This window comes from Ornithorhynchus anatinus, chromosome 3 (genome assembly GCF_004115215.2).
Source record: "Ornithorhynchus anatinus isolate Pmale09 chromosome 3, mOrnAna1.pri.v4, whole genome shotgun sequence".
Lineage (NCBI taxonomy): Eukaryota > Metazoa > Chordata > Mammalia > Monotremata > Ornithorhynchidae > Ornithorhynchus > Ornithorhynchus anatinus.
In genome coordinates this window covers 122,232,846-122,248,886 of record NC_041730.1, presented here as the reverse complement: position 1 = coordinate 122,248,886, position 16,041 = coordinate 122,232,846, and the positions used below count along the sequence as shown (strand labels likewise).

Here is a 16,041-nt window from a genome sequence, read left to right as displayed (position 1 = left end):
TGTCTTCCCTTCCCCCTCTTTCTGCTCCTCAGGAAGGAGCCCCGTGGGCTGCCAGCCTGCCGGGCGGGTCCTCACTTCCCAGACTCTGCCAATCTCAGCGGGGCTCCAAGTCCTCCCTCGTGCCCTTCTCCCTCCTGGGACTTGAGCCCTCCACATGCAGCCTGAAGGCAACTGTCCCAGAACAGACTCAGACCACCAGGAATCCTTTCTGAATTTGGCTTATATTTAAATATCCGCACCGGTAATAAAATAGGAAACGTCATCTCATTTAACAACAGGGACCACCGATTCTGTGCAGCCGGCCCAGTCTTTTCACCCTGCTCCGGGGGCTCTGAGGGCGTGAGAATCCTCGGCCCGTCGGGGCAATGGCTATCACCGCCTTCATCTCTGGGGCACCTCACCAGCTGCTGGGGTCACCTCGCCAGTCGCCCGGGGCACCACCTTCTTCTGCTGGGCTTTGCCACTGGGACCCCGGTCAGGTGATTTCTGCTCCGGAGCTTTTCTGGACGTGTCTTGCCTGAGCTGGAAGTTGACCTGGAGAGGGGAAGAGAGAGGAAGCACTAGCAGGTCTGGGATTGATTGCCCAGATTCCAAAGCCGCCGAGGGCCGGACTTTGTCCACTTGTGGCCCTGGCTCTGGGGCGGGGAGATGGGTCAGCTGGGTGGATTTGGGCTACACCAGTGGGGTCCCTTGGTCTTTCTCTCCCCGGGACCACCGGGGGAACCCCCCACTCACCCCTGCTGCCTTTTAGGATGACCCCAGAGGCCCCTGCTCCCGACCCGGCCTGTACATGCCACGCTGAAGCGAATCGAAGCTGCGACAGCGGCCCCTCGGTCGCCCTTCCCTCCGGAGCGCCAGGCAAAATGTAAGCCACATGGCGAGAAGCGGCTTGGCATATTAGAGCATCGGCCTGGGAGTCAGAAGATCACGGGTTCTAATTCCAGTTCCGCCACTTGTCTGCTCTTTGACCTTGGGCAAATCATTTCATGCTCTGGGCCTCAGTTCCCTCATTTGTAAAATGGGGATCGAGACTGCGAGCCCCACGTGGGCCAGGGACCGTGTCCGACCCGATCTGCTCGTACACAGGCAGCAGGGTGCCTGGCACGTAGTCAGGGCTTAACAGATGGCATGATTATCATTATTATTATTAAGCGGGGGCAACACGCGGGCTCTACCCATTTTAGAAGTCCTCTCCCGATCCCCTCTATCACCAGGCTTGGCGGACTCTCTACCATCGTGTCGCTTAGCAGCGTGGCTCGGCGGAAAGAGCACGGGCCTGGAGGTCAGAGGTCACGGGTTCGAATCCCGGCTCTGCCACTTGGCAGCTGTGTGACTGTGGGCGAGTCACTTCACTTCTCTGGGCCTCAGTCACCTCATCTGGAAAATGGGGATTAACCGCGAGCCTCGCGTGGGACGACCCGATGACCCTGTATCTACCCCGGCGCTTAGAACAGTGCTCTGCACATAGAAAGCGCTTAACAAATACCAACATTATTATTATTATTATTTTCTCTTTCCTATATGTTGCCAAACCCTGTTACAACCTCTTCTTAGACTGTGAGGCCCTGGAGGGCCAGGGACCGTGCCTAGCTTTCCCTTTGTATTTTTCCTAGCACTCAGTATAGCGCTTGGCACACAGTGAGCACTTAATAAGTGTCACTCCAGCTACTACCAATAGCTACTACTACTACCGGCCGGCCGGCATTCCCCCTGGGACCATCACCCCCGGGACCATCCCCCTGGGACCACCAGCTGGGACCACCCCCAAGGACCACCCCCGGGGGGCCAACCCCAGGCCAGAAAAACAGCTTGTCTACTGCCCCCTGGGGGCCATAGAGGAGTATGGCAGAACCTGCTACTTTTCCCTTTCCTCTTCCTTCGGAAAACAAGAACAATTTGGCCCGATTCTTCTCCCCCTCCTCCTCCTCCTCCTGCTCTTCCTCCTCCTCCTTTTCCTCCTCCTTCTCCTCCTCCTCCTTCTCCTCCTTCTCCCCCTCCTCCTTCTTCTCCTCCTCCTTCTCCAACTCCTCCTCCTCCTGCTCCTCCTCTTCCCCCTCCTTCTCCTCGTGCTCCTTTTCCTCCTTCTCCTCCTCCTCCTTCTCCAACTCCTCCTCCTCCCGCTCCTCCTCTTCCCCCTCCTTCTCCTCGTCCTCCTTTTCCTCCTCCAACTCCTCCTCCTCCATCTCCTCCTCCTTCTCCCCCTCCTCCGTCTCCTCCTCCTTCTCCCCCTCCTCCTCCTCCTCCTGCTCTTCCTCCTCCTCCTTTTCCTCCTCCTTCTCCTCCTCCTCCTTCTCCTCCTTCTCCCCCTCCTCCTTCTTCTCCTCCTCCTTCTCCAACTCCTCCTCCTCCTGCTCCTCCTCTTCCCCCTCCTTCTCCTCGTGCTCCTTTTCCTCCTTCTCCTCCTCCTCCTTCTCCAACTCCTCCTCCTCCCGCTCCTCCTCTTCCCCCTCCTTCTCCTCGTCCTCCTTTTCCTCCTCCAACTCCTCCTCCTCCATCTCCTCCTCCTTCTCCCCCTCCTCCGTCTCCTCCTCCTTCTCCCCCTCCTCCTCTTTCTCCTCCTCCTCCTGCTCCTCCTCCTTCTCCTCCTCCTCCTCCTTCTCCCCCTCCTTCTCCTTCTCCAACTCCTCCTCCTTCTTCTCCTTTCCTCCTCCTTCTTTTCTTCCTCCTCCTCCTTCTTTTTCTTCCACCTTAAGGTGACCAGAGGTCCGTTATTGTACTAGACAGCCCAATTTTCAGATGACCGGCACCCTGTCAAGTTCCTGCCCCCGCTTTTTTCTTTCCGTCTGATTTTCATTTCCTTCCGCCGTGGATCCCGTGACCAGGTTCTGTGGCCCAGATGCTGCTCCGGGCTTCACGTGTTTCTGGGAGGGGAACGTATGGGTTCCGATGCAGTGGCAGGGGCCAGGGACCCCCAGAGAGAGGCTCCAGGCTTGGGCCGATTTGGGCCGACTCAAACGAGTTTCTTCAGTGCGGTCCTGCGTGATGTCGTCAGGTCACGCCGCGGGCTGGGACTCTGTGAGGGAGGTTGTGCTTCTTGGGGCCCAGCTTTCTGAAGTACCTTCATTGACCACCCTGTACTAGTGGCCCGGGGAGGAAGAAGAGGACCCGGTCCTCTCGGTCCCCTGAGCATGAGAGAAATCTGAGGAGACAGGAAGGAGGGAAAGAACAAAGTAGAAAAGAAGAAGAAGTTAGGAAAAGGCCACAACGGAAGAGCAAGGAGGAAAAGTGAGGAGAAAATATGAGGATAATAAGGTGCTGGAAATGTTAAAAGAAAATGGGGGGATTCTGGTGAGACTGATTACAGCTAAGACCTACCGACAAGGTATTGGGGGGAACATCTGGCCAGTGATGCTTCTGCTACTGACTTTGGCAGGAGAGAAAAGGGTGATTGAAGCTAGAAGTGATAGAGAAGAGAGGTCTTACAATTTTACAATTTTACAGTTGGATCCAAAAGATGCATCTCCAATCGAGAATGAGAATGAGAGCCTCATTCCTGAAATTTCAGTCCATCAGTCAATCAACCAGTGGCATTTATTGAACACTTACTGTGTGCAGAGCACTGTATTAAAGCACTTGGGAAAGTACCGTACAATCGAGTTGGTATTTGCAATCCCTGCCCATGAGAAGCTTACAGACATCAGAGGGGGTTGCGGGTAGGACTGAGAACTCACACGTGGGATTCGCTTCATAGGGTCGAGTGATTCATGCTTTGCCTCTCACTCTCTCTCATCCCTACCGGGAGTGTTCCAGCTTTATCTCAGTGACGGATTTTTGGAATCTACTGTGCTCTTGCATGAGGCTGTCATGCTGTCAAAATTTACCTTGGTGTGGTTCGTTCATATGGTCACAGGTGCAGTCAATATGATGCTATCGTGCCAGATTAAAGAGAACCCCGGATTAGATAGGGAAGGAGGGGAGATTTCATTCAACCACAAGCCGTCGCTACCCTCTCTTGCCCAAAAGGATGTCGTCGGTTCTCGTTTGGGAAGCTGGCCCTGGCCTACTTGCAATCTCCTCGTTGTTGGACAGCTTTATCCGAGAGCAGTGGACAGGACAACCAGCAGAAGGTGGGGAGAAACCAGAAAAATGCAGAGACAGAGGAGGAAGGGCCACACAAGGTGGAAGGAATAAGGAGAAGGAGGAAAATAATGGAAAGGGAAAGAGGGTAGATGGAACGGAGCGATGAAGAAAAAACTGGGAAATGGGTTGGTGAGGAAGTGTAAATTGGCAGGTACCAGAGGAGTTATGAGGTCCAGGATGAGCTACTAGAGAGGCGGTCATGGTCTTAGACGGTCCATCCTTTATCGAGAGTGTGGACAGCAAGGAGCCAACTTTCATCATCACCATCATCAATGATATTTATTGAGTTCTTACTGTGGGCAGAGCACTGTACTGAGAGCTTGGGAGAGTACAATACAACACAGTTGGTAGACACGCTCCCTGCCCACAGTGAGCTCACACTCATCACCCAGTTCTTTCGAGCATCCTGTTGCCACTGTCCCGAGAACTGGCTTGCGGGGAACCATATGTCTGACGTGTTAATGGTGACCCTTATAATCCGATTACGTTCCTGTGGGAAGATTGGCCGTCTGTTGGCATCACACTCTTCAGCCCGCTTGAGGGCTTTCTACCCCCGTCCCCATCCCCACCAAGTCACGGACCCTTCAGCGCACTCACCAGCTTGGGTCGCGCAGGCCCCACCGTCACGTTGACCGTCTCCGGCCGGTACCCGGCTACTCTGGCTGTGACGCTGTACTTGCCCGGCAGCAGCAGTCGAAAGAAATCCCCTTGGTCACCTGCAGGCCAAAATGACAGAACCCGGTCAGCTCCAAGCTGCCCGACCGAGGCCAACTTTCCTTCCGTCACCCTGAAGGTCATCTGACACCCCAACCCCGATGGGTCATCCCTCGGTGTGTCTTGGCAGTCATAGAAGCAGCACGGCTCAGTGAGCACGGGCTTGGGAGTCAGAGGTTGTGGGTTCTAATCTCATTTTTGCCACTTGTCAGCTGTGTGAGTTTGGACAAGTCACTTAACTTCTCTGTGCCTCAGTTAACTCATCTGTAAATGGGGATTAAGACTGTGAGCCCCACCTGATAACCTCGTATTTACCCTAGCATTTAGAACAGTGTTGGGCACATTGTAAGTGCTTAACAAATACCATCATTACTATTAAATCAAATCATTCCTTTGAGAAACAGTGTGGCCTAGTGGATAGAATCCAGGCCCGGGAGTCAGAAGGACCCGGTTTCTAATTCCAGCTCTGCCACTTGTCTGCTGTGTGACCTTGGGCAAATCACTGCACTTCTTTGAGCTCCGTTTCCTCATCTGTAAACTGGGGATTAAGACTGTGACCCCCCCCCCATGGGGGGCATGGACTGTGTCCAATCCGATTAGCTTGCATCTAGAGAAGCAGCGTGGCTCAGTGGAAAGAGCATGGGCTTGGGAGTCAGAGGTCATGGGTTCTAATCGCGGCTCTGCCGTTTGTCAGCGTGTGACTTTGGGCGAGTCACTTCACTTCTCTGTGCCTCAGATCCCTCAACTGTAAAATGGGGATTAAGACTGTGAGCCCCACATGGAACAACCTGATCACTTTGTATCCTCCCCAGCGCTTAGAACAGTGCTTTGCACATGGTCAGTGCTTAACAAATGCCATCATCATTGTTATTATTATTATATTATACTGGTTTTGAGATTTAGGTACTGGAAATGGGAGAATGAATGACAACATGATGTAGGTCAAGTTGGAGAGAACTCCCATCTCTTTGAAAACCTGCACCAAGTTGAGAAGAAATCCACTGCTATTCCGCACTGCAAACCAGAGTACCCACATAATAATAATAATAATAATAATAATTTTGGTATTTGTTAAGTGCTTACTATGTGCTGAGCACTGTTCTAAGCGCTGGGATAGATACAGGGTAATCAGGTTGTCCCATGTGGGGCTCACGGTCTTAATCCCCATTTTACAGATGAGGTAACCGAGGCACCGAGAAGTTAAGTTGCTCAGTGGAAAGAGCCTGGGCTTCGGAGTCAGAGGTCATGGGTTCGACTCCCGACTCCGCCACTTGTCAGCTGTGTGACTGTGGGCAGGTCACAATTTATCTGTGCCTCAGTTACCTCGTCTGTTAAATGGGGTTTAACTGTGAGCCTCACGTGGGACAAACTGAGTACCCTGTATCTCCCCCAGCGCTTAGAACAGTGCTCTGCACATAGTAAGCGCTTAACAAATACCAACATTATTATTATTATATTATTATTATTAAGTGACTTGCCTAAAGTCACACAGCTGACAAGTGGCAGAGCCGGGATTAGAACCCACGGCCTCTGACTCCCAAGCCCAGGCTCTTGCCACTAAGCCTTGCTGCTTTCACATCCTTCCTGTCCATCTTAACTGGTTTCATGTAGGCCCTGGCCTTGCCCTCTCTGAACAAAGGCAGGAAAAAGCCCAAAATGAGTTAGAAAAGCTTCTTCTCTCCTCCATTTTTAAAAAAATAATGGTATTAGTTAAGCACTTACCATGTGGCAGGCACTGGACTAAGCACTGGGGTAGTCACAAGCTCATCAGTCCATGTCCCACATGGAGCTCGCAGTCTTAATCTCCATTTTCCAGATGAGGGAACTGAGGCACAGAGAAGTTCACTGACTGGCCCAAGGTCACACAGCAGACAGGTAGCAGAGCTGGGATTAGAACCCAAGTCCTCTAACTCCCAGGCCCGGGCTCTTTCCATTAGGCCATTCTGCTTCAACCCAAGGCCCTTATTAGTCCCCGAGGGTCTCGTCTCCACCTACCTGGGGCCTCTGGACTCAGCATCACTAGAAGGGTTTTAAGCTGAAAACCAGAGGGTGGGGAATAAAAAAGGCATTGGCTAGTCACGAAATCTGGCTCTAGGCCCATCTTGTCACAGCCTTCTTTGGAGCAGTGAATGCCTAGTATTTCTGTCCCCCCCGCCCACCCACAACCCCAGCTTACAACTGGACTCCTCCAGGGAGGAAAGTCGTGGGGGAAGAGCCGAGAATGTGAGAGCCATCGATGGCATCTATGGATCAATCAGTGCTATTGATTGAGCACTTACTGTGGGCAGAGCACTGCACAAGAATTGCCAGACACATCCCCTGACCACAAGAAGCTTAGAGTCCAGAGGACTGTAAACTATTGAGCAGCAACGTGGTCTAGTAAAAATAGCATAATAATAATAATGATAATTATGATATTTGTTAAGCGCTATGTTGCCAGGCACTGGACTAAGCACTGGGGTGGATACAAGCAAATCGGGTTAGGCACAAGCCCTGTTAAATCTCCATTTAACAGATGAGGGAACTGAGGCACAGAGGATAATAATAATAATAATAATGTTGGTATTTGTTAAGCCCTTACTATGTGCCGAGCACTGTTCTAAGCGCTGGGATAGACACAGGGGAATCAGGTTGTCCCACATGGGGCTCACAGTCTTAATCCCCATTTTACAGATGAGGTAACTGAGGCACCGAGAAGTTAAGTTACTTGCCCAAGGTCACACAGCAGACAAGTGGCAGAGCCGGAATTAGAACCCATGACCTTCTGACTCCCAGGCCTGAGCTCTCTCCCCTCTGCCATGCTGCTTCTCCACAGGCCTGGGAGTCAGAGGACCTGGCTTCTAAACCCAGTTCTGCCAACTGCTTGCTGTGTGACCTTGGACAAGTCACTTTATTCCTCTGTGCCTCAGTTTCCTCATCTGTACCTCTCTCCTACATAATAATAATAATAATGATAATGTTGGTATTTGTTAAGCACTTACTATGTGCAGAGCACTGTTCTAAGCGCTGGGGTAGATGCAGGGTAATCAGGTTGTCCCACGTGAGGCTCACAGTCTTCATCCCCATTTTACAGATGAGGGAACTGAGGCACCGAGAAGTCAAGTGACTTGCCCACAGTCACACAGCTGACAGGTGGCGGAGCCGGGATTAGAACCCAGGACCTCTGACTCCTAAGCCCAGGCTCTTTCCACTGAACCTCGCTGCTTCTCACTCAGACTGTGAGCCCCATGTGGGACTGGGACTGTGTCCGCACTAACAAACTTGTAAATACCCCTGCGCTTAGAGCAGTGCTTGGCACACAGTCGGCACCATAAAGCAAACAAAAAAGATGCTGGACCACCTGGGGCCGGGGACACCCACCTGAAGTGACGTCATGGTTGATCCCGCTGACAGAGATGACGGCGTCGGGGAGGCCGTTGTTGTTCTCATCCCGCACCATTCCCTTGATGCCCTGGTGAACCTAAGGGAGAGGTTCGTGGCGGGAGCAAAAATCGGCCGCCTGGCTCATCGCTCGCTGCGGGCATCCCTGCCGGGGACGGAGCTTGGGGCTAGGGCCCAAGGGACCACCCTCCCAGGGGACGGCGAGCTCCGGGCGGCCTTCCCCTCTAGACCGTGAGCTCCTTATGAGCAGGGAATGTGTCCACCAACTCTGTGATGCTCTCCCAACCAATGAGTACTAATAATAATGATGGCATTTGTTCAGCGCTTACTATGTGCCGAGCACCGTTCTAAGGGCTGGGGTAGATATAAGGTGATCAGCTTGTCCCACGTGGGGCTCACGGTCTTCATCCCCATTTTACAGATGAAGTCACTGAGGCACAGAGAAGTGAACTGACTTGCCCAAAGTCACACAGCAGACAAGTGGGGGAGTCGGGATTAGAACCCACGACTTCTGACTCCCAAGCCCCGGCTCTTGCCACTAAGCCACGCTGCTTCTCATTAGTTCAGTATATTAGTACATTAGTACATTGCTCTGCACAATAGCGAGTACTCAATAAATATGATTGAATGAATGAATGAAGTCTGTTGTAGTGTAGTAATAATAATAACGATAATAATGATGGTCTTTGTTGAGCATTTACTATGTGCCAGGCACTGTACTAAGCGCTGGGGTGGATAAGAGAAGCAGTGTGGCTTAATGGAAAGAGTCTGAGCTTGGGAGTCAGAGGTTGTGGGTTCTAATCCCAGCTCTGCCACTTGTCTGTTGTGTGACTTTGGGCAAGTCACTTTACCTCTCTGCGCCTCAGTTACCTAATCTGTAAAATGGGAATCAAAACTGTGAGTCCCATATGGGACAACGTGATCGCCTTGTATCCCCCTAGCGCTTAGAACAGTGCTTTGCACATAATAAGCGCTTAACAAATGTCATCATTATTGTTATATTTTGAGAAGCAGCGTGGCTCAGTGGAAAGAGCCCGGGCTTGGGAGTCAGAGGTCATGGGTTGCAATCCCGACTCCTCCACTTGTCAGCTGTGTGACTTTGGGTAAGTCACTTCACTTCCCTGGGCCTCGGTGACCTCATCTGTAAAATGGGGATTAAGACTGTGAGCCCCACGTGGGACAAGCTGATCATCTTGTATCCCCCAGCGCTTAGAACATTGCTTTGCACATAGTAAGTACTTAACAAATACCATCATTATTATTATTATTATTAATATACAAGCAGATCGGGTTGGACACGGTCCCTGTCCCACCTGGGGCTCACGGTCTCAATCCCCGTTTTACAGATGAGGTCACTGAGGCCCAGAGAAGTGAAGTGGTTTGCCCCAGGTCACCTGGCAGACACGCGGGCAGAGCCAGGACTAGAACCCATGACCTTTTGACTTCCAGGCCCATGCTCTATCCACTGTGCAATGCTGCTTTGATTTGGGGCCTCAGTTTTCTCATCAGTGAAAGGTAGATGAAATACCGGTTCTCTCTCCTACTTAAACTGTGAGCCCTGGGTGGGGCAGATACTGTATCTGACCCGATTCTGTTGTATCAACCCAGGCACTCAATAGTAATAATTGTGGTATTTATTAAGCATTTATTATGTCTCAAGTACTGTTCTAAGTGCTGGGGTTGATGCAGTGTGAGTAGATCCGACCCAGTCCCCGTCCCACGAGGGACTCACGGTTTAAGAGGGAGGAGGAAGGGAGGAAGACCAGGGATTTTATCTCCATTTTGTAGATGAGGTAACTGAGGCACAGAGAAGTGAAGTGACTTGCCTAAAGTCACACAGCAAGCAATCGGCAGAGCTGGGATTGGAACCCGTGCTCTATCCTCTAGGGCCACGCTGTTCTTCTTCCTACTTGGATTGCAAGTCCCGTGTGGGACCCGATTATCTTGTAATAGTGCTGGTATTTGTTGAGCGCTTACTACGTGCAGAGCACTCTTCTAAGCGCTGAGGTAGATACAGGGTAATCAAGTTGTCCCACGTGAGGCTCACAGTGAATCCCCATTTTACAGATGAGGGAACTTAGGCCCAGAGAAGTGAAGTGACTTGCCCACGGTCACACAGCTGACCAGTGGCGGAGCTGGGATTCGAACCCATGACCTCTGACTCCAAGCTCGGGCTCTTTCCACCGAGCCACGCTGCTTCCCGGCTGCCCCACTGCTTAGAACAGAGCTTGGCAAACAGTAAGCGCTTAACAAACACCACTGTTATTATGGTCATCATTCTTATAATAATTATTATTACAGTTGGGGGGTGGCCAGAACAGCCCCAGACTGTCGGCAGTTTGGATCCCCCCCCCCTTCCGCCAGTGCGGAAGGGGCTTTGCACGGCTGGGTTAGGCCGGAGACGCAGGCCAGGACCTGCTTACCTCCTCCAGGAAGGAGATCAACGCTTCACGGTTCGCCAGCCACTCTCCCTGCAACTCTTCTCGGGGTGGAAACTTGTTGCAACTGAGCTCCAGGGTGATATCAAAGCAGTTGGTGTAGAGATAATTAAAGTCCTGCATTCCTGAGGGGGAGAGAGAAGGCAGCGTGGATGGGCGCATTCAGGGGCCCAACTAGAATCCCTCTACTTCTCAACGCCGTCCTCCCTACCTCCCCTTCCCCAACCGCCTTCTCCTCCGCCAAACGCATCTTTCCCTTCCTTCCCGTCTCCCTCTCTTCACCGTCTTTCTCCAGTGGTTTCCCTTTTCCCTTTGCTCCTTTTTTCTTCGGGCCCACTTAGAAACCGTCCTCTTTCCCTCTGCTTATCATTCCCCACGTCTGTGCTCTGTCAGTGGCCAGTTTCTGGTTCCGTACTCCACAACCTCGTTTTTGATTGGTGGCATCCAGCGTAGCTTTTTTTTTTTTTTTAATGGTATTTGTTAAAGACTTATTATGTCCTCGATACTGTACTAAGCACTGGGTTAGATACAAGATCATCAGGCTGGACACAGTCCCCGTTCCAGATGGGGCTCACTGTCTTAATCCCCATTTTACAGATGAGGTAAATGAGGCAAATGAAGTTAAGTGACTTGCCCAAGGTCACACAGCAGACGTTTTGCGGAGCAGGCATTAGAACCCAAGTCTTTCTGACCACCAGGCCCATGATCTGTCCCTTAGGGCGTGTTGCTTTTCAATCAAGCCGGACATAGTCCATGTCCCACATGGGGCTCACATTCTTAATTCCCATTTTAGAGATGAGGTAACTGAAGCCCGGAGAAGTGAAGCGATCTGCTTGTCGCACAGCAGACGAGTGGTGGATCCGAAATTAGAACCCAGGTCCTCGGACTCCCACGCCCATTCTCTATCCACTAAGCCATGCTTAGTCTGACCATATCCTTATTACTGAAAACTCTGATGATGGGATGACATCATAGTTTATGAGCTCTCCCCATCCCTCTTGGTGACTGCGAGAGTGGTGAAAGTCAGACGTAATAATAATAATAATTATGGTATTTGTTAAGCGATTACTATTGTGCAATGCACTGTACTAAGCACTGTGGTTGGGAGAAGCAGCGTGGCTCAGTGGAAAGAGCATGGGCTTTGGAGTCAGGGCTCATGAGTTCGAATCCCAGCTCTGCCACTTGTCGGCTGTGTGACTGTGGGCAAGTCACTTAACTTCTCTGTGCCTCAGTTCCCTCATCTGTAAAATGGGGATTAAGACTGTGAGCCCCACGTGGGACAACCTGATTCCCCTATGTCTACCCCAGCGCTTAGAACAGTGCTCGGCACATAGTAAGCGCTTAACAAATACCAACAAAAAAAATACAAGCAAATCGGGTCAGATACAGTCCCTGTTCCACGTGGGGACAGTCTCAAATCCCCATTTTACAGATGAGGGAAGTGACGCCCAGAGAAGTGAAGTGGCTCGCCCGGGGTCACACAGCAGACGAGCGGAGGAGCAGGGATAAGAATCCATGACCTTCTGGCTCCCAGAACCAAGCTCTATCCACTACCCCATGCTGCTTCTCTGAGAAGCAGCATATGAGATATGAGAAGCAGCGGGACCCAGTGGATAGAACATGGTTTGGGAGTCAGAAGAACCTGGGTTCCAATCCCAGGTTCACCACTTGTCTGCTGTGTGACCTTGGTCAAGTCACTTCACTTCTCGGCGCCTCAGTTATCTCACCTGCAAAATGGGGATTAATACTCTGAACCCCATGTGGAACATGGACTCTAGCCAACCTCATTAGCTTGTATCTACCCCATCACTTAGTATGGTGACTGGCTACCTAAAATAAAATAAATAGGATGCCTGTGCCACAAGTCCCGGAATGCTTCGGGACCTAAATTTTCCAGCCTGGATGTGGAAGTCCAAGCTCTTAAATGAAGCACGAGCTACTGGGGACAGTACAAAGTAGACTATCAGTTTAGTTAGGATTCTCTCAACAGTAGGGTCTTCGTATAATTTCCTAAGATTGTTTGGGTCACGCTATAAAGTTCAGAGATTCTCAGCCAACCTAGGTTCAGTCAGCCCGTGCGTTTGACCCAATTTTTATCTCCATTGCTGCTGAGAGTACATTCAGCTTCCATGGTAAAGGGAAACATAAACCAGATATCTTCTGTCACATCACAGAGAAATGAGTTACTTGTAGAAATTTCAGGGAGCACAGTGACCTCAACACAGTGCCCCGGCTGATTTTAAACAATCGAGGCACCGTCGTAAAGGCGTTGCGTGGCTGAGTACGAAGAGAAGATCAACTTCTCCATTAGATTACAGCATGGCCTAGTGGGGAGAGCAGGGGCCCGGGAGTCAGAAAGACCTGGGTTCTAATCCCGGCTCCGCCACTAGTCTGCTGTGCGACCTTGGGCAAGTTACTTCGCTTCTCTGTGGCTCTGCTACCTATATGTAAAAATGGGGATTAATGCTCTGAGCTCCAGGTGGGATATGGTCTGTGTCCAACCCGATTGGCTTGTATCTGTCCAAACGCTTAGTACAGGGCCTAGCACACAGTAATTGCTTGCCAAATGCCATTCAAAAAAAAAATCTGTTAGCTGCCTGAGGGCAGGGACCAAATCTATGACTTTTTTTGTACACTCCCAAGTACTTAGCACAGTGCGCTGTGCCCAGTAGGTGCTCAATAAATCCTGATGCTCCTCTTCCCCTTGCTCAGAGACCCCTCGCCGCTGGGCTTGCAGACCCCTCACCACAGTTCAGTTCTTCCCGCTCCCTCCACCCCTCTGGACAAAACTTCAGGACGAGGATGACCGGCGGAAAGAGCTCGGCAAGAGAATTGAGACCCGTCCCTCTATCTCTGGTCATTCTTTGACCTTCCCTGAAATCCCCTTACCCTTGCTGAGGGAATACCAGGAAGCTCCATTGGTGATGCCTTCTGGAAAGAAATCACCACAGTTCCAGCCCTGGTGCATCCATCCATGTGCATAGGAATAGGTTTTGGCTAGCTGAAAGGAGAACAGCAGACACGGTAGGAAGAGGGACCCAGAAGAGACAGTATACGCTGTGCGCCATCGTTCCAGTTGCCCACTGACAAACGATCCTCTGAAAACATGTGGAAATCCAAGGAAGTTCTCCCTGCTGCTGCTCTTAACCGGTAAGGACTTGCCTCTGACCTAGAAGGCCCTCCCTCTTCCTAAATGTAGTAATAATGGTGGTATTTGGTAAGTGCTATTATTACTAATAGTAATAAGGGTGGTAATTGTTAAGTGCTTACTATGTGCCAAGCACTGTTCTAAGTGCTGGGGTAGAAACAAGATAATCAGGGTGGCCCACGTGGGGCTCACAGTCATAATGCCCATTTTACAGATGAGGTAACGGGCACAGACAAGTTAAGTAACTTGCCCAAAGTCACACAGCTGATAAGTGGCAGAGCTGAGATTAGAACTCACAACCTCGGACTCTCAAGTCCGGGCTCTTTCCACTAAGCCACGCTGTTTCTCATGACCCTCCCCGCTTCAAAGCGTTATTGAAAGCACATCTCCTCCAAGAGGCCTTCCCTGACTAAGCCCTCCTTTCTTCTTCTCCCATTCCCTTCTGCGTCACCCTGACCGGTTCCCTTTATTCACCCCCCTTCCAGCCCCACAGCACTTACGTATATATCTGAAATTCATTTATTTATGTTAACATCTGTCTTCTCCTCTAGACTGTAAGCTCGTCGTGGGCAGGGAATGTATCTGGTTTTTGTTATATTGCACTCTCCCCAGTGTTTAGCACAGTGGTCTGGGCACAGTAAGAACTGAATAAATAAGAGAAGCAGCGTGGCTCAGTGGGAAGAGCCCGGGCTTGGGATTCAGAGGTCATGGGTTCGAATCCTGGCTCTGCCACTTGGCAGCTATGTGCCTGTGGCCAAGTCACTTAACTTATCTGTGCCTCAGTTACCTCATCTGTAAAATGGGGATGAAGACTGTAAGCCTCATGTGGGACAACCTGATTACCTTGTATACCCCAGCGCTTAGAACGGTGCTCTGCACATAGTAAGCGCTTAACAAATACCAACATTATTATTATTATTATACACACACAGTAAGCACTCAACAGATACCATCATCATTATTATTATTAGCAGACTGTAAGCTCGTTGTGGGCCGGGATTATCACTGTTTATTGCTGTGTTATACTTTTCCAAATGCTTAGTACAGTGCTCTGCACACAGTAAGCTCTCAATAAATATGACTGGCTGACTAAATGAATGAATGAATGAACCGAATCGGTCCGCTCATTTCACAGCAATATACTTCACTGTGGAAGGACAATAGAGGAAAACTTTTAGCTTGTATCTACTCCAGCACCTAGTACAGTGGCTGGCACATAGTAAGTGTTCAACAAACACCACAGTAAAAACCCAATAAAAAACAAAAAGGAGGTGAGAGGAGTGAAAGAAGAGGAAAAGACAAAGAGAAAGAAAAAAGTGGAGAGAACGATGTAACCCTTGCCCACTTCCTCTGGCCTCGGCGGTCTAATGGATAGAGCACATTTCTCTGGGAGTCAGAAGATCCTAGGTTCTAATCCCGGCTCCGCCACATCTTCTGGTGCCCTTGGGGAAAACACTCAACTTCTCTGGGCCTGTTACCTCATCTGTACAATGGGGGTTAAGACTGTGAGCCTCATGTGGGACAGAGACTGTGTCCAACCTTATTAGCTTGTATCTACCCCAGCGCTTAATACAGTGCCTGGCACATAGTAAGCACTTAATACATATGAACTGAATTCCTCACCTTCCCTCCCAAACCCTCTTCTCCCCCTGGCTTTCCCATCACCGTTGACAACGCCACCACACTCCCTGGCTCAGAAGCCTCAACCTTGGCTCCTTTCTTTCCTTCAACCTGCATATTCAATCTATCACCAGATCCGGCCAGAGCCACTTGGATATCTCCAGAATCCGCCCCTTCCTCGCCGTCTAAAGCGCTGTCATGCGGATACGCCATTTGTCACATCCCGTCTCAAATGCTACCTCAGCTTCCTCGCTGACCTCCTTGCTTCTAGCCTCTTCCCCCTTTCAGTTCATACCTCACTCCACTGCCCCTATCATTTCTCTAGAGAAATCATTCCATACACATCTCCCCTCTCTTCGAAAACTTCCAATGGATGTCGACCCATCCAACCCATCAAGCGTTTCTGCTGGGTCTTCACCGTCGGGTTTAATACCTTAAATAACTTCAGTCGACTCTCTCCCCGCTACCTGTCCTTGCTCCTCTCCACATCCTGGAGCTCCTCCCCCCTCACGTCCACCAACCACTGCCTTCCCTGTTTTCAAAGCCCACGTCTCCGCCGGGAAGTTGGGGAAGCAGCGTGGCTCAGCGGAAAGAGCCCGGGCTTTGGAGTCAGAGGTCGTGGGTTTGAATCCCGGCTCTGCCACTTGGCAGCTGTGTGAC

The 16,041-nt window shown here is 50.8% G+C and overlaps 1 protein-coding gene across 1 annotated transcript in view; it reads right to left on the bottom strand.

Moving 5' to 3' along the window:
• Window positions 1–202: 202 nt before the first annotated feature.
• Window positions 203–16,041, bottom strand: part of CPN1 (carboxypeptidase N subunit 1) — a 60,459-nt gene continuing 44,620 nt past the window's right edge. Inside the window, exons 5-9 of the mRNA XM_029058976.2 lie at window positions 13,503–13,614; window positions 10,599–10,738; window positions 8,155–8,254; window positions 4,678–4,796; window positions 203–534 (exon numbers count right to left, since the gene is read on the bottom strand). Coding sequence (XP_028914809.1) covers window positions 382–534; window positions 4,678–4,796; window positions 8,155–8,254; window positions 10,599–10,738; window positions 13,503–13,614 — 624 coding nt within the window. The 3' untranslated portion in view covers window positions 203–381. The remainder of the gene's footprint in view (window positions 535–4,677; window positions 4,797–8,154; window positions 8,255–10,598; window positions 10,739–13,502; window positions 13,615–16,041) is intronic.